We start from the raw sequence: 26,155 nt of genomic DNA on the forward strand, positions 1-26,155 counted from the left end.
ATGTCTCATTTTTGTACTTTATAAATTTTGCACAATGTGAATGGATTACTAGCTAAGTCTGTTTTCTGTTGCAATAACAAAATACTGGACTGAATAATTGAGTAAGAAGAGAAGTTTCTTTGGCTCATGATTTTGGAGGCTGGGAAGTCCAAGAGCACAGCACCAGCACCTGGTGAGGGCCTTCTCGCTGCCCCATAGCATGGTGGAGGGCATCACACAGCGAGACAGCAAATGTTCTTTCTTTCTCTTTCTCTCCCCTCCCTCCTCTCCTTCTCTCTTCATCTTCTTATAAAGGCACCAGTGCCATCACAGGGGTCCCACCCTCTGAATCTCGCTTAATCCTGATTACCTCCCAAAGACCTCACTTCCGTATACCTCTAATATATGAATTTGGGATTATGCTTCCATGGGAGTTTTAGAGTTTTGGACAAGCATTCAAACCATAGCCATTATCAGCTCAAAGAAGGAATGATGGGCAATGATAGGCTTTCCAGAGGGGCCTCTATGCACTCCTGTGTGTCCAGGCCCTGTGGTTCACACCAGGGACGTGGTCTAGACATGGTAGTCTCATACCCAGACTCCACAACATAAAGAGGTAATCCCCATCTATTGGAGAACTAGCTGCACAGCTGTCAAACAGTTAGTGCTGTAGCGTTAGTGCTGAGTTTAAGCAAACTTAGTACTAGAGTTGAGTTTCTGCAGCAGGCACAGAAAGGACTCAGAAAACCAGCCAGGCAGGTTCGATGTGGGGAACACAGTATGTTCTTTTGCCCTGTTGGAGAACCCTGCACACATGAGCATATTGAAGGCTCTGAGAAATCCTACAGGAACAGCTTGGTCTAACCTGGCACTCCTGAGTGTCCATTATCAGGGAGCTCTCTTTCTGTCTCTCAGTTTTGCCCGGCTCTTTATTAACATCCCACTGTTGATGTGGTGCCAAGGAAGTAAACTTGGGACATCTGCTCAGAACCACCCAGGCCTTCTCTCCTTTAGCAAAGCAACATCAGCCCCCCCACACTCCTGCCCTCTTCCTCAATACCCTGGACACGCTTCCTTCTCGAGGGGAGATTACGGAGCCCTCAGCGCTCTGAAGTAGGCAGTAAGAGTTTAGGGGCCTTATCTCAGTTGCTGCTCTGAATTCTAATCTCAGGCTTTCTGAGATACGGGTCCTTTCTAGCCTGTGCAGAAGCCCTCAGGAAGAGCTTCCAAATCCTGTGATGCACCCTGGCCCAGCTCTTCCTTAAGCCTGGTGTCACTCTGCCCAAAGCCTCCACAGGGAGTAGAGGGTGCCAGGAGGAAAGCAGGTGGCACCTAGCAAACACCTTCTGGGTGCTGGGTGCCCTGCTGAGCCCTCCCCCTTTCTCAGAAGCCCTACTGGTCAAGCATTATTATCACACTTCACTAGTGAAGAAACTTAGGCTCAGAGAGAGATTAATTAACTCACCCAAAGCCACACAGCTAGTGTGTATGAAAGTTACTATTTGTTCTGCCTTGTTGGAAGAGCAGAGCAGGAGAGGGGAGCCTGGATGACCATGCTGGGAGTAATCAGGGCACAGAGGTTCCTCTGAGAGCCCAAGGCTGCATGTCCCAGACCTGGAGCATCTCCTGCCCTGTCATTCCTGTTCGGGATGAAGGCAGACATCCTTAGCCCTTGAGGATGTCCATCTTACCAACTTAGGGGTGATCTCTTCCACAGGGAAGAGATGAGATTTTTTTTTTTTAATGCAACTGCTTGGGACCTAGCCAGTGTCATCTGTTTCCTCTGGGTCTGAGTGCCCCTGGTGGGGGCTGTATGGGGAGGAAAGGGGCTCCCAGGAGGCCCAGGTCCTGAAGAGGACAGAGCCGAGGCAGAAAAGAGGGAGAACTTGCCAGTGGCTATGCCCTGGGGACAGCCTGGCCAAGCCTGGAGCTTTGTGGCCTCTTCGGAACTCCTCTCCAGAGGGATTGTTGCACATATCAGCCAGAGGGAGCTGGATAGGAGGGACTGGAAACAGCTGAACCATCAGGGACATTCTCCTTAAGAAGCTGGAGCCTGGGCATGGCACCGAGGAGGCTAAGGGACTGGCAGCACCTGCAACCACTTGTGGCTGGGCCAGTCTGTCCTGTGCAGCTCCTGGTTTGGGGCCAGGGAGAAAAGATGCAGATGAGGCAGCTGGCAGTGGGAAGCTCAGCAGTGCCTACGTGTGTGGGCTTCCGAGCACCTTTCCATCTCCCAGCAGAGAAGCGAAAGGTTTGGGCCAGGCAGGGCAGATGACTTGGCTGTCTCCAGGACCCTAACAGTTGGAAGGGACAGAAATGATGGCAGTGAACAGTGTTCATAGGCATTTCCTACGTGCTTTCCTGTGCTACCTACTGAGACCTCGCTGTGCAGGAGAGAAGTGAGAGAATGAGGGCATGGCAATGACTGCCCCTTGTCCTGGGTGCACACCCAGGACAAAATTCCCCTTTGCTGTCTGTCCTGGCTCTCAGCCCTCCTGTCCCCTGTCAGGGAGGCAGGACAGAAAATGGGGAGAAAGGGTGGGTACCAAGCAGGGAGGGCTGCTCGTCACCCTGTTCTAAACAGATGTCTTTCCCCTACCTCAGGTCTGGAAGAGATCGGGGGCCTGGTTCTACAAAGGGCTCCCCAAGTATATCTTGCCCCTGAAGACCCCTGGCCGAGCGGATGACCCTTACCTCCGACCTTTGCCCTTGGAGCCTCCAGAGCCTCAGCCCCGAAGCACTGAGGCCAGCCGCGTCTACACGTGGGCTCGAGGGAGAGGTAAGACCACTGTGCCCCTCTGCCAGGATGGTCTTCAGTCAGCCAGGCCAGAAGCCACCACACTCTCCATGGGGCTTATGTCATGCTTTGTCCCTCCCTGTGCCCTCAGTCCCCACCTGCATCTGGGCAAGAGGGCAGCTTCCACCTCCAGCTCAGTGACAGCTCTCTCTGTGCAGCAACAGGCTATAGGGTCCCCTGGGAGCAGGGGCACCGTGAGCAGCACTGTGAGTCTTCGTAGGAATGTCATGCCAATAGGGGACTTTGAGAGGTCTGAAAATACATCTCCTAGGCAGGCCTAGGTCACCTTCCCCCTACACTTGTTTTGTGTCTTAGGAAGGGGGGACTTTTAGTTCCCTTGGTTCTAATGAGCAAGGTGACTTTGTGCCTGGTGTCTTGCTGTCTGGTGCTGCACTGAGGTGATGTGGCCCATTGTGATAGTGCCTGGTGTTGTAGAAGACCTCCACAGCGCTCAGGATACGTTTGTGTTTATGGTTTTCACAGCAGGCTTAGGATGAACACAGGGTGGGTATTTAATGGCCCCATTTTACAGATGAGTAGCCTGACACCCAGAGAAGAGAAGGTTCTATCTCAGCTGGTGTGTGGCAGAGCTGGACCCAAAGGCAGCCCCTTGCCCTCCTGTCCCAAGGTGCCCATGCTTCAGCCCAACACTCAGGCTTAAGGGTCCAAGCCATAGTCAGAGGAGGTGAGGCTCACTGAATGGTAACTTGTCTTTGGGAGGTGGCCCCGTGATAAGAGTCCTGCAGCTGCTTCTTAGGGGCTTGCAAACATCTGTGGGTGATGACAGGCATCCAACTATCTTTATATCATTTGGGCTTTTTTCTCTTTATTACAAGACTACTGCATGTTTACAGTAAACATTTGAAGGCTGTCAAACAATAAACCCTAGAAGGTAAAAGTCCTGTGAGCTTGCAGGCAGAGCTGGCGTGGCTGTGCAGCACCGTCGTCAGGTACTTCATCCCACTGCACTGGGCTCTGTCCATTGCAGCTGTCCTTCCTAACTCTACTGATCGCCCTTTGCCCTTCTGACTGCTGCGAGTTCACCTGCCATGACATAGACGAGCATTTGTGGGGAACCCAGGTGCAGGTGGAAGTGGGGCAGGTCGAGCCCCTGCAGGAGGACAGAGGGAAGCAGCCCACTCAGACACTGCCCTGAGATTACCACGGCCTCCAGCTCTGGGGAAGTAACCATCTTCCATTCTGCCCCTTTTCCAGTCTCAAAGTGCAGGATTTCTCCCACCAAGGCCTGTCAGTGTGTCCTTGTCTCTCAGACTGTGGGAAGGGGCATGACCTGAAAGACAGGAGCCAGTGGACACCAGTGGGTTCAGAATGGGCAGGTTGACGAAGACAGGCACTGAGGCCTGCGTGAGCAGCTGTGAGCATCCACCCCAGGGGGCCGTCTCTGCCCTGTCTGCTCCACATCAGCACACACTCACAGGCACACACACATACTCACAGACACACTCGAACACACACACACAGAGGCATGTACCTGCCAACAGGCATGCACATACTGACGCACACTCAAAGGCACTCACACAGTTATTCATATGTTCTCATGTATACACACATAGGCACACACATGCTCACAGGTGCACACACACACCCTGGGCAGGAGCAGAGCCCCTCCCTCCTCAGACATGCAGATACACAGGACCTTTTAATTATGAGGGCAAGGAGGCCAGCGGCCCACACACTTGGAATTGGTGCTGTGAGGTAACTGAGTTTGCACCAAGGCCAGGCCATGCCAGGCAGTGCAACAGCTCCTCCATGAGAACCCGTTCTCCCTCTGAGCTACTGGGACACAGAGCCCCCTCGCTTCTCTGTGCCAGGCCTATGGCAGACACATCAAAGCTCTGTGATTGCCAGGTGACCTGTAGCATGTCAGCCCATAGGTTGCAGCTCAGGAAAGGCTGGCATCCAGGCTGGTTGTGGCAGCTCAGGTGGCATCTGTACCCACGCTGAAATGGAGGGTCTGGAGGAAGCAGGAGTGAACTTGAGCAGAAAGAAGAGAAGAGCTAGTGGCAGAGGCCAGGGAGGCAGAGCCTGGATGATAGGAGGAATGCAGAGACGTGCCAGCCCCACAAAGCCATAGTGCCGGGGTCAGCTAGGAGGGGCCGTGGTGAACCACAGATGGGCAACTGTTCTGGAACTGCCTCAAGTCCATGCCTGGGTGACTTCTGTGCCCTCCTTGTTGAGCCTATAAAAAAGTCACAGTCTCTGCTCTCCTTTTTTTTTTTTTTTGCAGTGCTGGGGATTGAATCCAGGGCCTGGTGCATTTGTTAGGCAAATGCTCCACCACTGACCTACACCCTAGCCTTTTGTTTTTGTTTCTGTTTTGGGGACAAGGTTTCACTATGCAGCCTAGGCTGGCCTTAAACTCATGATCCTCCTATCTAGGCCTATACTATCACACCAGGCCAGTTTGTGCTGGTGTTGGTTGAGGTCAGTCCCTTGCCTTCCCCAGGTCTGGCCACATACTCACAGGGGCACAGGACGATTACCAGGTGCCTGTGGGAGACCAGTCTGGTAAGCGACAATCATCCTTAACGCACAGTCCTGAGCTGAGGCAGAGAGAAGGACCCTCCCAAGTCCTTCAATTGCATTGTGGTAATTCACATGCCCTTATGGTGAGGTCCATGTGGCCTCTATGGAGGACTTGGCCATACCTGCCCCTGGGAAGCCCCCAAGCTTCCAGGAGCTGCTGCCACTGTCCCTGTTCCTCTTCACACTGTTCTCTTGGAGCTCCAGGGAACAGATGAACCTCAGAGGGCAGCCCTGGGAGTCTGGTGCAGGGACATCGCTCCTGTCTAGTCCTCCACCAACTGGGTACCCTGCTGGGGATTTTCCAGCTCTGAGAATGGCATCTCCCATCCCAGCCCCACAATCAGGGTGCCCTTGTGCCAGGCACGACCTTTGTGATCCAGGTCTGAGCCTGGCAGTGAGCACAGCCCTCACAGCACCACATTTGCCAGACTAAGCTCACATGGAAACAGAGTGGCCAGCATTTAGGAACAGGCTCCCCTACCCACCCTAGCAGTGCCATTTGGGCAGAGCCATGTGTGTCCTGGACAGGTCAATTCCTCGGCACATGGCAGGGGGACAACATGGGCTAGATGCTTATCAGATACTGAACAAATGAATGGGCCCCCACCTGCCCCTGGTGATTTGAAAGGTTCCTTTTGAAAGTGGGTGTTTTGTTTGTTTTGATTTGTTCTGTTTTTGGTAGGACTGGGGTCTGAATCAGGGCTTCACACTTACAAAGCAGTCTCTCTAATGCTTAAACCACACCTCCAGCCCATTTTGCTCTGGTTATTTGGAGAAAGGTCTCATGAACTATTTGCCCAGGCTGGCCTTGAACCACAATCCTCCGGATCTCAGCCTCCCAAATAGCTAGGATTTTAGGTGTGAGCCACCAACACCCAGTTCAAGAAGGGGTTTTCACTGGGTCTGGGCTCAGGGCTGCTGGATGGCTCAGGAGATTCTTGGAGGTTATTAAAGCCACATGCTCTCATGAGGTGCTTCTCCTCCTGGCCCCCGCCTCTGAGGATCCCAAACCAGCATCCTCCTCCTGCCCCTCAGTCTCTCCCACAGGCACAAAGCCAATCCCAGCACCAGCTGGCTCACTCTCTCAGCCTCCCTCTGACCCTCTTCCTCACCCAACTCTCCCCCCCCCACCTCAGCCCTGGGGCTGTGCAACTGGAGCTCCCCCTTCTCCCCACACCCAGCCCACCCTTTCCCATGCCCTGCTAGAGAGGAAAGCTGATCAAAAGGTACAAGCCGTGAACTTTTCAATCCACAGAGCAATCGAGCGAATGTATTGATGTTTCTGAGCTGCGCTCTTCTGCATCCGCCTTTCCATTTTCTCTTTTTTGGCAGCACTGGGGATTGAACTCAGGGCCTGGAGCTTGTTAGGCAGGTGCTTTACCTCTTGAGCAACACAGCCAGTCCATTCATTTTTAATTCCATAAAAATTCCACAAATTAAATAATTTATCACTGTATGAAAAACAATAACCTCATCTCTTCACCATCATTCTAAATTCCTTTCTTACTTTGACTACAAACATGTACTTGATCTAGGCATTTAAATGTTTTAATGTTTTGTTTGCTTTTGCTTAGCAACAACAAAAAGAAATAAGCTCTTACCTATGACTTTTGGTTTTTTCTGTTGCTGTTGGGTTTTTTGTTTATTTGTTTTTTCTTGTTTTGGCAGTCCTGGAGTACTGGGGTTTGAACTCAGGGCTCGTGCTTGCTAGGCAAGAGTTCTACCACTTGAGCCACTCAGCCAGCTCCCTGGAGTCACTTTTTAAAAATTACCACGGGCATTCCTTCAAGCCACTAGATATAGATTTTACTTCACTCATTTTTAACGGCTGAATAAAGTCCCATAGTACAGTATATGGTGATTTAATTAGTCACCTATGCATGCCCATTCAGACTGAATCTAGCTTTTCTGTACTGTAAGCAATACTGAAATGTCTTTACACATGTAACCCTACAAGCTGGGGCTTTTGAATCTGTAGGAAGGTTTCCAGAAATGAGGCTGTGTGTTTTAAGTTACAAGAAACCTTGCAAACTTTTTAATGTTCTGTTCATTCACACTCATTCCAGTGAGACCGCTCATTCATCTGTGTCCTTGCTGGCCCGTGGTTTTGTTTTGTTTTGTTTTGTTTTCCCCAGTGCTGGAGTTTGAAGTTTTGAACTGAGGGACTTGGTAGACAAGCAGTCCACTACTTGAACCATGCCCCAGACCATTTGTTTGTTTGTTTGTTTGTTTGTTTTTTGCTTTCAGGTTATTTTTTAGGTAAGATCTCCCGTTTTTTGCCCAGGACCAGCCCAGACTATAGTTGCTCTCCCATAGGCGCCTACATACCTGCCCGTGACAGGCCACCATGCCCAGCTTGTTTGTTGAGATGGGGGTCTCACTAACTTTTTGCCCAAGCTGGCCTTGAACCTTGATCCTTCTGATTTCTACCTCAAGAGCAGCTGGGATTATAGAGCGAGCCACTGTACCTGTTACTGTTACCTGATCAACAAATCTTGATTTGTTGAGGCTGCTCATATTTTGGGAAACTAAATGGTATTAAATGGGTTGCAGCAGGTATTGGTAGCTCATGTCTATAATCTCAGCTACTCAAGAGGAGATCAGGAGATCAGGAGGATTGTGGTTCGAAGTCAGCCTGGGCAAAAATAAAAAATAAAAATAAAAAAGTTCACAAGACCCTATCTCGAAAAAAACCCAACACAAAAATGGGCTGGCAGAATGTCTTAAGTGGTAAAGCAGCTGCCTAGCAAGTGTGAGCCCTGAGTTCAAACCCCAGTACTAGCGAAAAAAAGTTCCCTCCTAGCAAAACCAAAAACATTTTATGCATATGAAGTCAGTTTTGTCTTTCTTTTGCTTTGCAGTTTCTAGGTTTCCTGTCTTGCTTTGAAATGTCTTCCTCACCCCATAGTTTCAAAAAATTCAGCTAAATGAAAGTTTAATAGTAGAATAAAGGGAAACAATACATGACAAAATTACTCAAAAAAAAGTAATAAGTAAAAACAAATACCACATTCACTGATAGAGCACTTAAACCATATGTAATCAAAATGCAAGTCAAGAATACCCAATCATCACCATAATTCAACAGTATTTTATAGTTGTCATTCAGTGCAAGGGTTGTATGGTATGTAGGCTGGGCTACATACAAGTTCAAGGCCAGCCTAGTGAGACCCCATCTCAAAAGACACAAGAAAGTGTAGACGGAAAGAAGGAAGGAAGGAAGGAAAAAAAGAAGGAAGGTAGGAAGGAAGGAGGAGGGAGGGAGGGACGGAGGAGAAGGGAAAGAAATTGAGGTAACGATACATGCTGTGACATGGACAAATTCTGAAACCATGATGTTGATCAAAGGCATGTGCTGTATGGTTCCATTTATATAAAATATCCAGACAGGAAAAACTGGAGACGAAAAGCAGATTGTTGATTGTCAGGAGTTGGGCAGGATGAAGGGACATGGGGAGGGATGGCTAACAGGTGCAGGGTTGCTTTGAGAGGTTATGAAAATATTCTGGGATCAGATAGTGGTGGTGGTTACATGGCTTTATGACAATTCCAAAAGTCACTTCGTTGTATACTTTCAAAGGGTGACTTTTATGGGATATGAATTATATCTCAACTAAAACTCACAAGGAAGTCAGTGATTATCTTATGTATTATAGAATAAGTACATAGATAAGTAGACTGGAGGAGAGCCAGAGGCAGAAGAGGCCTAAGAAAGTCTGGAAGCTGAACATAGGCAGCTTTTCACTTCAAGGGAAAACACCAAATTTATTGGATAACCAGAGCTAGTGTAATTATATTTCTATCCCTTCCTATATGGATCCAGAAACACGTTAAAGAACTACATGTTAAAAAAGAAAATAGTGAGCCAGGCATGGTGGCCCATGCCTGTAGTCCCAGTTATTCAAAAGGCTGAGGCAAGAAGATCCCTTAAGCCTAGGAGTTCAAGGTCAACCTGCACAACATAGATTCCCATCTCTAAATAAATAAACCAACAAATGAATTAGAGAAAGTGCAGGAGTGGCCCTTTCCCCTGTGTCATTGCAGGAGAGTTGGTAACTGTTGTAGCTCTAGCAGGACAGGTGGCAGGACCGCCTGAGTTGGCTCCTCTCTCCCTATCCTGGACTCTGGGTGTTGATTTGGGCCAAGGATTTGCTGTAGCCTCCTTCTCAGGAAGGCTCACACCCACAGTGGACACTCCCTCTTGCCCAAGGAGGGCACAAGAAGCAGTGTGGCCTGAGTTCTTCGTGGTGACTGGCCCCAGAGTCTGACATGGCTGCTCTGGAAACAGGAGTCCACCCTCCCACCCAGTCGATGGAGGCGTGGTATGTGCTACGGGTTGGTGTGGCTCCATGTTTACAGCAGTCTCTGCTCCCCTGTGACATTGGAGGTGTCAGTGATGGAACCAGTACCAGGGACTCGCTGGTCACCATCCTTTCAGGGCTGGGTCACCTCTCCTCCCTCTCACAGGGTACATCCCCTTACAGATGGTAGAGGTGCCAAAAAGGCCTTGGTTCAGACACAGGCAGCTCTTCCTCACTCTCCAGAAGCTATGAAACCAATGTCTGACCCTTTTCTGCCCAGGCCTCAGTTGCAGTCTGTCCCCAGAACCCTCAGCAGAGGTCCCCTGCCTCCTGCCTGCCCTCCCCCACCTGACCCAGACACTGCTTCCTAGATGGCCCAAGAATGACACACAGGCTCCCTTTGAGGTCTGTTCCAGAACAATTCTTCGAGTTTTGGATTTGTTCCACTTGGGTAATTTTAAGAAAAATGGGAGTTTCAGTACTACTTTACTGGCTTGCTAAATTTAAGTAATTTATTAAAACTCCTAAGTAAGCTGGTCCTGGTTGCAGTCCAGTGAAAGCAAGCTTCAGAGTTCCATTTGTGGTGAGCGGTCTAGCTCAGTTCAGGCTGCAGATGTTTACCAGGGGCCGCCCTTGCCAAGTGGCCCCCCCAGCTGGCCTGCCCCTCAGGGCTGCCATCACCCCACTCAACCCCTTCGGTTCTGAAGAAGCTGTCATTGGTGCTGCGTTGGCCTGAGCCAGAGCACTCTGTGACTCATGGTCATTATCTCATCTGATGCTCAGAGCAGCCTGTGGGGCAGCTACAGACGGTGAAATTGACTCTGGGTGATGGCCGAGGAGGAGAAGTCTGCAAGGTCACGTAGGCTGCCTGACTGTAACTACGAGGGCTGGAGGCCCAGGGTTCTGAATCCCACGCCCCTGCTCTTCCCTCCTGAACAGAGCACACAGTGAGGCTCTTGCCCACGACACCACACGCACTGGCTTTGCTCTTTCTGTCTGGACCTGAGGAGTTTTGGTTGCTGCAAGCAGAGCCCACTGAGAGGGGACCGCTGCCAGGCTCTGGAAGACAGGTGTCATGGAGATGAAAGGTGGTGGTCACAGCTGCTTGTGCCTGACTCAGCTCCACTCCTTTCCCTCTGCCTGCTGGGCAGCTTGCATCAGCCTGCGTCCATATGCCCTGCAATCTGTGTACCTGCTCCACCCCACTCTCTGGACCCCACATCCACGCTCAGGTGGAGAAAATGGCCCCTCATTTCTGCTCAGAGCACCCCTTTTACATTCAGCCAGACATAATGGATGGTATGGCCAGTTCGAGCTGCTTTCCCCCACACAGAGCTGGAGCTGTATCCCTCCATCCCCCCACCAAAGGCCATCCAACCCCAGAACTGTTTTGTAGCTCCCTGTCCCTGGGAGCATCCAAGCAGAGGCTGGCTGTTTATAGTAGAGATTCTGTGATCAGACACTGTGAGAAGCTCACCATGGGCTATTACTGGACTGGGTATCCAGAGTTACATCCCCATGGTGAAAAGGTCTGGGGTGGGGGATCCATTCCATGACCCCAGACTGGGAAAGCCACCTGGCCCCCGCAGGCTTTGAACCTGAGACCTCTGTCTCATTAGTTAGCGCAGAGCGGCAGCCGACTGAGCTGATAAGCAGTTCCCCAGCAGCCGTTTTTCTATCGAACGCATATGCTGTTTCCTGACTTCTTAACGCAGCGTGCTATTTATACCAGTGGAGCCATTCATTCTTAATGAGGCTCGGTTGTGGATTGTAAAATGTTTTATTTTCAGCCAGGATTGCTCACTGCCCAAAGCCAGCTGTTGCTATGCCATCTTCCTTCTTTCTCGGATCCTCAGAAATTAACATTTTAGAGGCTCCTTGGAGCACTCAGCTGGCCTCTCCCGACCCCAGTGTTTCCACAGTGGATTCTGAACTCGCCCTGGTACCTGAACTCCTCTGCCACCTTCAGAGCAGCTGGGAGTATGTGTTGTGTGCAGGGGGCAGAGCTGGCGGAAGCAGGTGGGAGGAGGCAAACAAAGTAGGAGGACATCCATATTGGGAGGTGTGCCATTTATCTTTGGAGGGTCAGACACTTGTCTATGCTGTGGGTCACAAACTGGTGAAGCAGTGACTCCATCTGGCCGATGACTTAAAATGCATTGTCAAATTTTTTTGGAATGTGGAGATTTCTCACTTTTTCCAAAATGGAGTCTAGCTTCTTTTTTGAAAATGAGAAGGTCTGCCAATACCACCCTTCTCTGGAAAAATTGATCAGGCTAAGTAGCAGCTTCGCCTTTACACAGGGCTAGCGTTCTTTGGTTTGCCGTAGTCCCCACTCCTCCCTATTGTTTCTGACATTCTGTTAGCTTCAGCCATGCAAGGTTATTAAGAAGATAGGGAGAGCCATGGGTGTGGCTCAGTGGTAGAGCAGTGCCTAGCATGTGCCAGCCCTTGAGTTCCATCCCCAGCACTACAAAAAAAAAAAAAAAAAGGCAGAGGAGGTATTCTTATTTCCACATCCCTATGGAAGAAGAGAGAATGGAAGATAGACTAGTTTGGACACCTGTTGCCAGAAAAGTGGGCAGACTTCTCTGGAAGCAAAGCCTGCCCATATTTGGCTACTTCGCTGACTGACCCTTCCACCTGGTCAGTGGAAGGCAGGGGCCTGACCATGTCACATGTGAGTCCCCATACCTAATCCTGACCCATGACCCCTGCCTGCAGTGGCTCTGTGCCAGCTGTAAGCAAGGCGGTGACCCAGTACCATCTCCTCCACAGCCTTGCCAGTCAGGGCTTGCCAGCCTGCAGAGTTCATAGCTTCCATGTGGACTCCTGGGCAGGAAAGCCTGGTTTGGGGATGTGGGTTTTCCTGTCTGGGTCCTGATTGTCCATGAATAGGATGGGTGAGAGGCCGGGACAGGAGTCCATTCCCCTCCAGTTTTCTTATCCAAGTTCAAGAGAATGGAGCTCAGCAGAGGAAATTCAGGCAGGGGGTGGAGTAGCACTCAGATCACACAGCAGGGCTACTTCCACTGCTAAGACCAGCCCCACTTCACTCTGGCCCTCTCCTCACACACATGCACGCATATACATGTGTGCCCGCGGGCACACTCATACACACATGTACTGATGTGTACAGATGTGCACACACACATGGGCACACAGACACACCAACATGTTTCAGGGACATGCTGCATCACAGCCCCATGGCAGCCATTGAGCATCAGCCTCACCCTGTGCCTGTGAAAGTGCTCACTAAGTGCTTTGAGCTGGCTGAGTCTCCCCAGCAGGTCCTGTCCCCAGGTTCACCTCTTAGGCTTCGTTGTCACCTTCCCCGTCACTGCTCATTTTTCTTCCTGCGTGGGCTCTACAGTCCTGGGGAGCTGGAGGTAGCCAGGATGTTTTTTATGTAAGGACAGAAGAAGCCACCAAACACACAGACACATGAGTGAAGAAAACCATTTAGAGAGAGGGCGAGAGAGGCATCTGTGAACCATCTGAGAAGACACATGAGTCGCACAGGGCAGCTGTTTTGGTCAAGAAAATAAGCAAAGTCATAGTTGGACAGTCTTGTCTGTGGCCCCCACCAGCCACATGGGGACTTTAGTGTAAGAGGCATGGTGGTGAGCTGAGGTGTACGGTGGGCCCAGCAGAGAAAGGAAACAGCAGCCACTGACCCATCACCGCTCTTCTCTGTGGCCACCATTCTGTTGGGCCCACCCAGCAAAGGACTGTGTACCTTTTTTCTCTGAAGGGAGGGATAGCTTTAGGCTTCAGTGCCAGAAGGCCTGCTCCAAACAGCTCCAATTGTGACTGTTTGAATTCCAGAGGGACTTACCACAGGCTGTGCTGGGCTCTGTGCAGCCAGGATTTCCTGGAGACACCCTGGGATGGGGTGCGGCCATTGTCCATTTTACACCAGGCCACAGAGAGGTCAAATAACCTTCACTGTGGCCTCAGAATGGAGAGAAATACAAGCAGCATTCCCCAAATCTCAGGGAAGCAGAGGCCAGGCCACATCTCATGTGGTTATGCTTTGGAAGAGAAGCCCAGGCGTACAGGTTTGTCCTGCCCTTTGAGCACTTGATTAAGCCAAACACCAGCCTTGCCCCCCCCTAAGATGAACAGGAAAGCTCTGGCTCCAGTGCTGCCGAGGGGTCAATCAGTGTGGGGCTGTCAGTACTGCACAGCCCTCTCCAGCTGCTCACCTCTCACCAGGTGAACGTACAACTCAATTCTGCCCACTCGAGAATTAGTGGCCTTTGGGAATGTGGGAAAAGTGAGTGAATTCGGCCTCGCTCCCTGTCTGGCTCCAGTAAAACCCAGGGCAGTAACAATGTCAGCTTCACTATGCTTAGCAGCCCCTCCCCCTCCCAGTGCCTCCTATCCATCTTCCTTGCAAAGGAATCCACTGCCAGTCCACACAGGAAGGGAGGCAGACCTTCCCTGCTTCAGTTGCCCCTGGGGTAGCAATGAGATTCAAAGAAGGCAAGTGACCCATCTCCACAACAGACTGTGAACACAGACTCCCTGAGGTTCAGGAGGGGGAGAGGTTCCTATCCAGGTGAGGGAAGCTGAGGCACAAGCTCCAGAGGCCATAAAAACGAGGCTCTGGGGAACTATGATAGAGTCCTAGAGGAGAAAGACAGAAACTCAGACCTAGAGACAGACAGAGAGAGACTCAGAGACTGAGGAAGAAGAGCCAAGAGACAGACCCAAGAAGAGGGGAAACACATGGAGACTCAGAAGAGAGGGAAATAGAGATAAGAAATGCAAAGGCAGAGATTTTTTTTAAAACATTTGTGAGAGTTAAGTGTGGTAGTGCACACCTATAATCCCAACACTCAGGAGGCAGAGGCAGAAGGATCATGAGTTCGAGATTCACCTGGGCTACGCAGAGAGACTCTGCCTCAAGAGAGACACAAAGAGAAGAAGTAAAAGAGCTGAAGTCAGGAAATAAATGATGATACACGTCGCACCCCAGCCAAGGTGTGGAGGAGTGTGCGTGCTTTGTTTTATGTCTGCCAGAAACGAGAAGCAATAATCTGTCCCGACACAATGCAGAGCACACCCAAGCCAGACCAGTCCCTTGTCCCCTAAGTGCCTAAGCCAGAGGACTGGCCAGTCCCCAAAGGACACCACCACCTGGCCTTTGCTTCTCCTGATCTTTGGGGTGCCTGGCACACCCCTACCCCTGCTTTTGCATCTGCCTCAATCATGTCCATCCTTAAATTCTATCTCTGCCAGGAAATCTTGACTTCCCCTCACCCCAAACACTGCCCCACATCTGTGTGTCATGTCTCTCTGGAGGGAGAGGTTCTTCACTTCCATTCATCCATCCATCCATCCACCTCCTTCCATCCAGAGCTCTTTGATCGAGGCTTGGACCCCAGGGTTCCCACATGTCTATCGATCTCAGGATTTGCCTTTCTTAGCTGTTGCCTCCTGTCTGTCTGTGAGGCTGAGGGGAGAGAAAATGAGAATTGATGGTGAATGAATAAGCAAGCACAGGAAACCCTCTCACCCCAGGTCTGCCTACCCATCCTGCTCTGTGCTACCCCACCCCCACCCCTCCGCTGCCTGGGGTCATTCTTGGGGAACCAGCTCTGTGCTATCCCCACAGACCCTCCCTGCCTGGGGTCATCCTAGGGAACCTCCAGGTGGCAGCCTGGAAGGGAGACTGAGGAAGGAGGGTGCCCCAGGTGCCTTGCCTGACAACACAGATGCCACAGCCTTGCTCAGCCTTCCTGGGGGGGGGGGGTCCTGTGACTTGTCCTCATCCAAAGTGGTCAGGTTGGTGTGCTCTGGAAGTGTACCAGATCACCTGCCTCCAGGCCCCAGGAAAGACAGAAAGGCTCTGGGCCTCTTCAGGCTGCCAGCAGACCCATCCCTGGAGGACAGGTCCAGGGAAGCTGGGGGGACTTTCCAAACCAAAGGAAGAGCCAAATTCTCCCCTCCCACCTTGCAAGTGTGGACCCTGGGTGAACATGCGCTCTCCCCACTTATCCTGTGTCCATGTCAACCAGTCTCCAACAGCCTTTCCTCCCATCTCTGCCTAGGCTGAGGCCACCTGTGGCCTAGCCTGTCCCCCTTGAATGAAGGAGGCTGTGAGAGGTGCCTGCTGGGAGCCCCTGCTCTTCTGTGGAGGTGGAGGTGGCACTTGGGGCTCTGGGACACCTGTGCCTGCTGGCTTACCACCACCTTGCTGGCCTTGTACAGGGTCATTTCTTCTCTGGGCAGGGGCGTTTTTGAGCACAGTCAACAGGTGTTGCTGAGTGCCCACCTTGCCTGAGGTCTGGAGCAGGGCAAGGAAGCAGGCGTGGCCTTGCCCTCAGTGGCTCCTGAATGGTTGAGGAGGTCAAGGCAGACATTGGGGGGAAAAGGAATGTGAAGCTGGAAGGTGTTGAGTGGGAGGGGAGAGAGGAGGGCTTCCATCCCCCCTTCCTGCAACAGAAGGGGCTATTCAGTAGACGCAGAGCTCCAAGGGGCTCTTGGAGGGGGGTGGGGTAGGAGGGAGAATTGGTGTCTTGATTTTTCAAAATATTTGCAAGCTTTAGAAACTTGCAAAGTCTTTGTCCTGCTGGCAGGGCAAAGGATCTTACTGGCAGTTATTTTTGTCTCCATTTTACAGATGAGAAGCCCAAGCCTCAGAGTTGTGAAGTGTTTGTCCAGAGCCACAGCTTAAGCCTAGGTACTGAGTGTAAACTGAAAGTCACCCCCACACTGCAGGGACCTCTGGCTCTGACAGCGGATGGCCCAGAAATGACACAGAAGGGCACACAAGGGAGACAGCTAGAACTGGCTGCCAGGAGGGGAGGATTTCTAGCCCTTAGGGGAGGACACCGTGGGTGTCCGATGTGCTGGGTGAGGTGGGACAATATTGATTCATATGGTGGGCCTGGGTTCAGATCCCAGCTCAGCCTCTGAATGTCTTCCAAAGGCACTCAGTACTGTCCGCACAGGTTGGGGAACCCATGCTCCATCAGAAGAGGCATGTGTGTCCCTGTGAGGTAGGCCTGGGCACTGAACATAGTGACCCAGAGGCCAGCCCTGCTCCTAGGAGACATGAGCCCATGAGTTCAGGATCTCTCCCTTCCCCCACAATAAAGTAACTCCCGTCTATCAAGCACCTACCATGTGCTAGCCACTGTCCCTGTTGCCTCTTTTGATACAGCCTCCAGGGAGGAAGTCATCATCCCCCCCCACACACATTTTATTCCAGAGCACACAGAGAGGTAAAGAAACTGGCCTAAAGTCACACAGCTGGGAAGTGGCAGAGGCAGGACACAAACCCAAGTCTGTGACTCAGAGTCAGTGCCTCTTCACCACCTCACACTCCCCTCCCGCTGCCACCAAAACTGAACCCCAGACTTGGGATGTTAGGTTCCAACCCAGCCCTGCATGGGGGTAGGGCAGCCATCCCCTGGGAGAGCTCCACCAGCTCTGCCTCTGTGCTGTGCTAACCTAGTAGGCCGGGAGGGCTAATGGGATTTCTGTGCCCTCCCCAGGGCCTTATCATCATTCCTTTACAGTTAAAAAAAAAATGTTTTTAGTATGCAAAATTTTCCATCTGCTGTGCCTTGGCAGAATGTTTGCTGAAAATATCTCCCTTCCTTTCTAATTCCCATAACTTCTGGGGGCTTCGGAGCCTCACAGCAGAGCAGCCATGGATCACAAGTGCCTGCCAAGCTGCTGGCTTTCCTTGTGCCAGGCAGGCGGATGTTGTGTGGCCAAGAGGGGGCATTTCCCTACCTCTCAACCAGGAAGGGACATCTGGGGGAGAGAGGTCTCTTCATTGCTGGGCTGATTCCACGTTGAGTCCCAGAATTCAGACAGAGAGTGGATGCCTGGGCAGCTCCTTGGTTTTACCATGGATCCTGGAGAGATGCCTTGGGTCACCAAGAGAGGTGTTGGCTGAGCAGAGCCTGGAGGCAGGGCCCCCAAGCCCAGCACCACAATAAACCAAATAGCCCCCATCCTACCTGTCCCCTGGACTATCCCAGGCCAGCTGTCACCACAGGACAGTAGCTGCCACGTGTGTCCTTTGAGACAGTTGAGGGAGACTTTCCAAAAAGGAAGGCTCTTCCTCCCCACCTCATGTACCAAAACTCAGGAGTTTCCATGGTGACAGTCAAATTGCAAATCCATCCAAGAGTGAGCTGGGGGGTGGGGGAGCTGGCCCATCCCCAGAGAAACAGGCATGGCCAGCACTCAGCTGCCTGCACAGTGCTGAGGACAGGAGCGGGGGCAGCCCTCCTGGGCATGATGGGGAAATCTCAGGGATGCCAGGACCCCAGTAAGTGGTGCAGGAGCTCAGGCCACCATGGAGGGAGAGCAGAAAGGCAGTGTCCCCCACCCTGCCTCACAGCAGACCCAGATGAATTGTGAAGATCCTGCTTCTCCTGAAGGCTATCAAGATCCGCCTCTCCCTGAGGCTTCCCATCTTCGATCTGAAAACTGAGTCGTGGGCAAAGTATAAGTGCTCCTCACCCAGCCATCCCAGACACAGCCCGTGTGAAATTAAAGGAAAGAGAACAAATAACAGCCCTCAGACACCTCTACTGTTTTGTGGAGGATGGGAGAGCAAGGGCTAAGAGATTTATGGGCCTAAAAGCTTTGTTAATAGATCTGGAAGATTTACGATGTCAGCTGCTGTGCAGGGGGAAAGGTGGCAATGGCGATCGAATGGCAAATTAGCCAAGGTTTGGGTTTTATGAGGATGTCTTGGGGACAGAGAGAAGAAAGAGCTGCTTCCTTGGCCACCAGAGGAAAATATGACTATTTGGGTAAAGGATATTTGCAGGAGCCACAGGGCCCTCTTGGCAGCCTCTCCGTGCACCTCTCTCCCCAGTCGCAGTAAGTGCCAAGGCCAGGCGCTGGCCGACACTGTGGACCTATTTTGGTTTGTTTCTGTCAAGTAGGGTTTCTGAGAGCAGATTAGAAGTGGGATTTGGGTCTGCAGCACAAAGACCACTACACCAAGGCTTGGCCCCAGCTTGAAATCCAGGCACAATGAGCCGAAGGACAGGGTGTCGGAAAGAACTGAGTCTTTCTAGGCAGCTAGCTGGTCCCTGCTCTGGGACACCATTGTGAGCTCAGTTGCTGTCTGATGCTGTTACCCCTTTTCCGTGGCTGGGCCCTTTGGGTCTGTAACTGAGACAAAGAACAAGCCAAATGGCAGTAACTTGGGAAAGTTGTCTAGGTTCTTTTGTTTTTATTTTAACCCTGTGCAACATAGGCACCCCTTGGAGACAAGGCAGTATGGCACCCTCACTCCCCCTCCAAGGCTGCTGTTTTGGACAAGATGTGCAATTCATAACAAAGGTTCTGAGCTGGGCTCCGCTGACTCAGGCCTATAATCCTAGCTACTTGGGAGGCTGAAATCAGGAGGACCAGGGTTCAAGGCCAGCCCACACAAATAGTTCCCGAGACTCCATCTCCAAAATAACCAAAGAAAAATGGACTAGAGGTGTGACTCAAGTAGTAGAGCACCTGCTTTGCAAGCTCAAAGCCCCAAATTCAAACCCCAGTCCCACAAGAAAAAAAAAAAAAGGTGTTCTCCCCATTTGCCATGGCACATGTGTCTTGCCAAGCCTACCTGTGTGACCCCATACAATAGATTACAAAATGGGAAAGAGGGTGGATGGAGAAACAGGGCAAATGAGCTTGCCAACATAAGTCCTGGGACATCCTGCCCCATCCACTCCTGCTGTACCCTTTGGTGTCTGTCTACCCATTGGTACCAAGGTTATCAGGTGTCACTCAGCACCACAGAGCTCCGGTGCCTACCCCAACCCCTAACTGCACAGATCCCACGAGTCAGCCATGGAAGAGATGGCATGTTCCAAGTCAGGAAACATGGCTAGATCGTGTGTGAACCATGTCTCTTCCAGAAAGATGGGAAAACCAACATGGAGGTCTGTCACCAGCTCTCTGCAAGGACTGTCACATCACTGAGCTCTGCGATGCCTGGCTGCTATCCCCTCCCCTGCAGTGGGAAGCCTTAGCCACAGTCCTCCCTCCTCCCTGGTGCCTTTAGCTGCCCCAAAAGGGAGACATTGGAGTCATTTGCTCTAAATGTCTAATAGGTATCCCTGCCCACCTCCTCCCACCTGCTTTGTGGACCATGGAGTTGGTGTTTAGTCAGCCAGGAAATGAGTCAAAACAACGTAAATGCTTATAACACTGACACCCGAGGAGCCTGTCTCAGTGGATCCATGCTCAGAGCCTCTTGGTCCAAGTCCTGAAAAGCAACTCCAAAGTTGGGTTTTTACTTGCATTTCTTAGGTACTACAAAGGGGCACATGGTCCACAAATGTTCCTCACCCCTCCCTCCCCCAGTTCTGTATCAAAAAAGCAAAAACAGTCTTCTTGGTGACAGCGAAGGGAAAGAACCAGACAGAAAAGGGCAGGATCCGCAAGCAGAGGGAGGAAAGGAAATTCTGAACAACTCATGTTCACCTCTCCCCATAGGTCTGTCTGTTCCCAGAGAGGACGTTGCTCCCTGAGCCTCCATTGGTGGGCAGAGATGTGAGCTTGGTCCCGTAGGTGAGGGGAGCCTTTAAAGAGGGTGAAATTGGGACCTGGGTTTTCACTGGAGCATCCTGGCTGTGCAGGGAGACAGAAGTGGGGTCCAGGTGTGCCATTGTCACAAGAGTCCCAGCCAAAGGAGGTAAGACCAGTGATGATAGAGAGGCAGCAACTAATTGAAGATCCATTTAGGTGGTAAAATCCACAGGCTGTGAGGATGAAGGAGAGGCAAGCGCCACACGGTAATCAGACCTCCATTATGCTCTTACTGTGTGCTGGCCTCTCATTATGCACTTACTGTGTGCTGGCCTCTCAGTTAGGGAAGCCCACAGCTGACACTCCTGGGGCCGAATGGTCAACCAGCTCCAACCCGCTGGCTGCTTGCTTCTGTGACCTGTGACTCCCTTAGCTGAAAAGTAATGTAGGCTGAAGGCACAAAGACTTTCCAGAAAGTTCCAGATCCAGAGGGAAGCCCCCATTTCCTCTTCCTGTACCCATAACAGATTTCCCTAACTGCCCAGGCACTTCCTCCTGTTGAGCTTTAATGCAGTCTCAGAAAGTGCTATGTGTACTCCACACAGGGCTCGGCAGATCAAATGAAACCTATTAGCCACACTGGGCAGAGATCAGTCCTGTTTCTAATCTTATCCTCCAACTGAGTGGGGGCCTTGGGCTCAGGGATGAGGGAAGGGGTAAGATTTGCTGCCTCCCTCTGTAACCAGCATTTTGCATTTCACGGTAAAACACACACAGAGCCTCTGACCCCTGCGCCATCCGCTGAGCTAGTCACCTGTGAGAGCTGGTTACCTTTGCCACCACATCTTTCCGTGAGGACTTGTTACTATCCTTATATTGCTTAATTACATGCTATGCAAATTGACGAAGAGTCAGAAAAGAGGCCAGAGCTGTTTCATTAAAACCAAGCCTTCGTAAAGTCTCAGTAAAAGCAACTTGATTTTTAAAAAATCTATTGAATTAGGTGTGGGAAGAACAGCTATAAAAAAAAAAACCAGGAGGAAGAAATGGAAAGATATAGAAGGATTTTGCAGCCATATTGCTGTGCCAGTGGCTTTTAGCTCCTGCTCCAATTTAAAGAAACTGAAACAAGCCATAGACAACGTGGTGTGTGTATGGTTTATACACACAGGGCTGTGTGGGCCCAATCTTGAAGCCCCCAGGCCTGCCTCTAAGGTGGGCACATGGATGTACATTTCTGTGCTTAAATTGAAAATAGCATGTTTGAAGGATGGATCTATCCTATTTTTGACGCCCACCTTGAGTGCAGAAAAGAGAATGTTTACTGTAAGAGCACCATCCTCGCCTTCCCTGGGACTCAGCCCCATCAGGCTGGCCCTTATTGCATTCATGAGGCCCTACTGTGCATTACTAGGTGGGCAGGGATGAGGACCCAGGCCTGCTGGCTCCCCATTCAGCCCTTCAATGGAGAGAAAATGATTAGGAACACAGGCTTCAGAACCTGGGTTAGCATCCCGGCTTCTCCACTGACCACTGTGGGCATGGGCCTCAGTTTTCTCACCTGTGAAATGGAGGGTGACGATATTTCCTATCTCACAGGTTATTCTGAAGCATCAATAAGTTCACATATGGAAAGTGGCCTGCTGCCTAAGGGTCGGCTATGGGATAATTCTTGCTACTGCAGGGCATGGCCTTGCCAGGTGGAGGCCACCAAGCTGCTCTGTCTGTACCAAAGGTACCGTTAACTTTTGCCAGGTAAGAGCGCTTGGCAAGGTGACTTGTGAAGGTGGCTGGCTAAGAGACTCACCTTCATGCTGGGGCCGGGCACACAGAGCCCACGTCCCAGCCTCCGCACACCAGGTCTCAACTCTGACTGGCAGAAAGTAGCACCTCACACACACTAAAAGGGCTGAGTGAGGTTCTAGGCCACTTTATCATGTCAGGAGGCAGGCCTGCTCTGGTCCCCTCTGTTCGAGCAGTGGCCAGGAAAGGTAACCTCTGCTCCTGTCTGTCTTTCCAGTGGTTTCCAGTGACAGTGACAGCGACTCGGATCTCAGTTCCTCCAGCCTAGAGGACAGACTCCCACCCACTGGGGTCAGGGATACGAAAGGTGACAAACCTGGGGTGGAATCGGGTAAGTGTGAGAAGAACCTGCCTGTTTCCAAAGCCCCAGGTACGAGCAGCTTGGCTGCATCCTGGGATGGCATTTTCCCAGCCACTGACTAAAGTCTTAGCACCACTGAAGAGCAGAGCGTGAAGCCAGGCTCCTGTGCGTAAGGCGTGGGAGGAGGTGGGAAGGACAAGAGGCAGGCCTGACCAGCAAATACCCTCTGCCTGCACACCTGGGTTCCTCCCAGGTTTCCTGAGCATTCCCCAGCTAAGATTCCGCCTTGGGAGTGGTAAGAGCTGTTCAAACTCCGCAAAGTTCCCTGGGCTACTTTGATTCTGCTGTGAGACAGTAGTGGGGTCCCCCACATGCCATCACCCGCAGGCTGACCCTTCTCTTTAGCACAAGGGAAATGCTGCAGGTGGTCTCCGAAGTTCCTTCAAAGACTTTGATGTCTTTGAGCTCACTTCTGTGACCCTGTCATTTGACAGAGAGTTAACTCAGGCATGGAGGGAAAGCAGAGGAGCCTTAGAAAGCAAAAGAAAAACATTTTTCTTCTCTTTAAATGTCCTCTGGGAACAAGGATCTTTGCAAGAAGTTTTGGGGAGGCTGATTTTAGTACATAAAGAAAAAAGAGCTGCTGGGCACCAGTGACTGACACCTGTAATCCTAGCTACTTAGGAGGGAGAGATCAGGAGGATCACAATTTGAGGCCAGCCTGGGGAAATAGTTCATGAGACCCTATCTCAAAAATAGCCAACATAGAAAAGGGCTAGCAGAGTGGCTCAAGTGGTAGAGCACCTGCCTTAGCAAGCATGAAGCCCTGAGTTCAAACCCCAGTACTGCAAAAAAAAAAAAAAAAAAAGAAGAAGAGCGAGCCTTATAATAGCTGCCTCAAACTGGAACAAAATGCTTTGGGGATGCTGCCCTGGGGCCAAGTCTGAGTAGTCCCCTACTAGCGCTGCCATGGAAGGAATCCCTGTGGGGAATGGAAGTTGAGGCTACATCAAAGATGACAAACACCTGGCACTCGTGCTACTCCTCAGTCCTATCCATGGCAAACATTACTAGTTGATCATGATCCTCTTTCCCACAGCCCTGATGTACTGATGTGGCCTCAGTACAGTTTTGCAAGTGGCTGATACAGTAAGAGATGATTCTAGAGCCCCAAAATTCTACATTAGTAAAATGTAATGGAAAATTGCCTGCCAGTCTTGGTTTCCAGGGCAGGCTTCTCCCCTCCTTCTCCTACCCTTCACCCCAAGTCTCAACTGTGACCAAGCCGAGCTGGGAGATGGAAGAAGACTGGGTGAATTATTACAGACTCCACACCTGCTCTCGGCCAGCAAGGACTAGCAACTGTGTTTGACTGAGGATTCTTTAGTGAGGAAAGACAACACATGATATCCCCTTTCTCCAACGGGGTTAACTGAAGTGTACACCCTTCCCCACTAGTAGGAAAGACTAGTGATTGTGGATCTTCATGGTGGTGACTTGTTACTTAGTGAAATGGCCAATGGCCCATTCTGTTGTCATTCTGTTGCCATGGTGTATCTCAGACCAATCAGCAGAGGGAGAGGCTGGGGTCCCACCAGAACATTCTAAAACATTCTGCCCATGTGGATGGGGCAGCCCTCAGAGTAGGGGCTGCTCAATAGATAGTCCTGTATTTAGCTGCCACGATTCCAAATGAGAAGATTTGACCAGTGCCTTGCTGGGACGAGTTCATCTCTGTCTCTGTGCCTAGCACAGAACTGTTTGAGCCACACATGTTCTCTTTCAGGTGGCAGTGTGGAGTCCCCCAGGATGGAGCTTGCTCACCCACCCAGCCAACTCTCAGGGAGCCAGAGCAGCCTGGCCAGCGAGACTGGGGTGGGTTCTGCAGACCTGCTGGGGAGCACCCTGACCCGGCCCGAGCCCAAGGGCTCTGGTGAGTGCCATGCCATACCTCCTATCTCACCAGCTCCTCCTCTTCCCCACACTCACTCCTCCAAAACTGCACAGTAATAGTGATGTTTTCAATTCTCCATGTTTACTAAGCGTGATGCCAGGCCCTAGGGAACAGAGGTCAGCACTGACCAGAGAAAGGGGCCCACCATGATAATGGCAACCATCCTATCTGTTCTCAGAAATCATGGCAATGGTGTTAGCACCATACAGTGCTTAACCTGTCAGAGGCTTTCCCATCTGCTAACAGTCATAGGAGCTCCCTGAGCAAGTGCACCAGGCGGTCCAGCCCTCACTGGGCCCCATTGTGTGCAACCTTGGCTGGGAGTGGCGGGTTCATCTTTAGCTTCCAGGAACCTGCCCCAAAGCTGAGGAAACCAACTCAGCGCTCCAAACACAGAGCCCAGCCAGAACCAGCCCAGGTCCCGGGAGGGAGACTCTAGGCCGCTAGGGTCGGGGCACTGCCAAGGTCAGCTCCCATTCTGTTGGTGGGGTAGCTGGGAGCTATTGTCCCCATTTGATAGGTTTGGGAAACAAGCCACAGGAGGTGAGGGCAAGAGCCCAGGAGTCCTACCATGTCCCTCCCCTTCTCCCCGCAGCTCCCTGGCTCCTCTCAGATGGGGCCACAGCCATGATTCAGGGACTGCCCCCTTGAGGACCTGCCTCACCTACACTTCATTCCCAAAGGTGGAGCTGTCACTGAGGAAAGACCCACCTGTGCTTACTTACTGTATATGGCCTTTTTCTTTCCTCTGAAGGCAAGAGACACACCTGGGCGAGTCCCCGCTGCTAATGTGGCCTTGGAGGGTCCCTTCAGCCCACCCTGGGTTGAGGTGTGTTTGGTGTATGAAGCCAACTTTCCAGTGGAAGATTTTGACAGAGGGAGAAAGCTGGAGTCCTCACCAGCACCCCAGTGGCCTTGATCTCTGACTTAACAAACCAGTGTTTGGGGGCTGAGTCTTCTTGCCCCCACCCAGTGCCTTTCTGTACCCCCTCGCCAGGAGTCCTCGCCCACCACTCCATCCCAGCCCCTCCACTCAGCCCTGACCTGTATTTATTGTCTCCCCCCACACTCCAGTCTCCCCCAGGTTTAAGTTTCAGGTCTTGGGCTGGACTGGAAGGGCCTTGGCCGCCTTGCCTTGTGGGCCCTTCCCATATGCACTGCACCATCAGTGGGGCCGCCCCAAGGGGCTTTCTCCATATTGGTATCAATGGTGAGAAGAACTGTAACTCAAGTATTTCCCGTCAGGGCTGAGGGTGGCCCTCCAGGGAGTGTGGAGCCCAGAGCAGGTGGGAGGAGCGACCTGTCACCTTTCCCTCTCCTTCAGTGCAGGGGCCCCAGCAGTGTCCAGGGCCAGCCTGGAGCCCTGTTTAACTTGGCCCCTTGTTAGGTTTCTTTGAATCCCACCACTGGCCTCCCAGTTGTTGCTCAGCCAGAGCCCATGGCCCCCGACATTAAGTCACTTCTCTTCAGAAGATTCCAGGTGGCATGGAAAATACTCATATGCTTCTGGAAAACCCATCCCTGAAAAGAAAAAGTGTATCTGTATGTGTGTTGATGTCCACCCCTTCCCTGCCCTGCAGCCCCACAACCCACTTCATCTTGTTCTTGAAGGACCTGTTCTCCAAGCTGGGAGCTCTCAGGCCTCCACTATTAGCCTTTTGCCCTTGTTACTCACTGTTTCCCTGTGACATGTTATGCTTCACAATTAAAACAATAAAGATTAGAATTTGCATTAAACCAGTGCCGTGATGAAAAGCCACAATTGCCTGTTTCTGAGCTGCATCAAGAGAGAGACAGATGGAGAAAACATAGTAGCACTGCCCTACTGAACCCTTCCTAAACCACAGTATAAGGAGTAAGCTAGTGCTGTGTGACTTAACAGAACTCCCACCCCTCGTGTAGAGCGGGAAAGGCCATCTGTGTAAAAAACGAATCAAAAATGCGTTAGACATATGTAAAATGCCTTT

The 26,155-nt window shown here is 51.4% G+C and overlaps 1 protein-coding gene across 4 annotated transcripts in view; it reads left to right on the plus strand.

The window, feature by feature from the left end:
* The window catches only part of Rph3al (rabphilin 3A like (without C2 domains)), a 125,903-nt gene extending 99,978 nt beyond the window's left edge, over window positions 1-25,925 (plus strand). For all 4 annotated transcript variants that reach the window (XM_020157899.2, XM_020157900.2, XM_074046560.1 and 1 more), the window contains 4 exons: window positions 2,584-2,758; window positions 22,151-22,264; window positions 24,021-24,167; window positions 24,943-25,925. In XM_020157899.2, the coding sequence (XP_020013488.1) occupies window positions 2,584-2,758; window positions 22,151-22,264; window positions 24,021-24,167; window positions 24,943-24,977 (471 nt within the window). In that variant the 3' untranslated portion in view covers window positions 24,978-25,925. The remainder of the gene's footprint in view (window positions 1-2,583; window positions 2,759-22,150; window positions 22,265-24,020; window positions 24,168-24,942) is intronic.
* The last annotated feature ends 230 nt before the right edge of the window (window positions 25,926-26,155 follow it).

The sequence above is a fragment of the Castor canadensis genome, chromosome 11 (genome assembly GCF_047511655.1).
Source record: "Castor canadensis chromosome 11, mCasCan1.hap1v2, whole genome shotgun sequence".
NCBI lineage: Eukaryota > Metazoa > Chordata > Mammalia > Rodentia > Castoridae > Castor > Castor canadensis.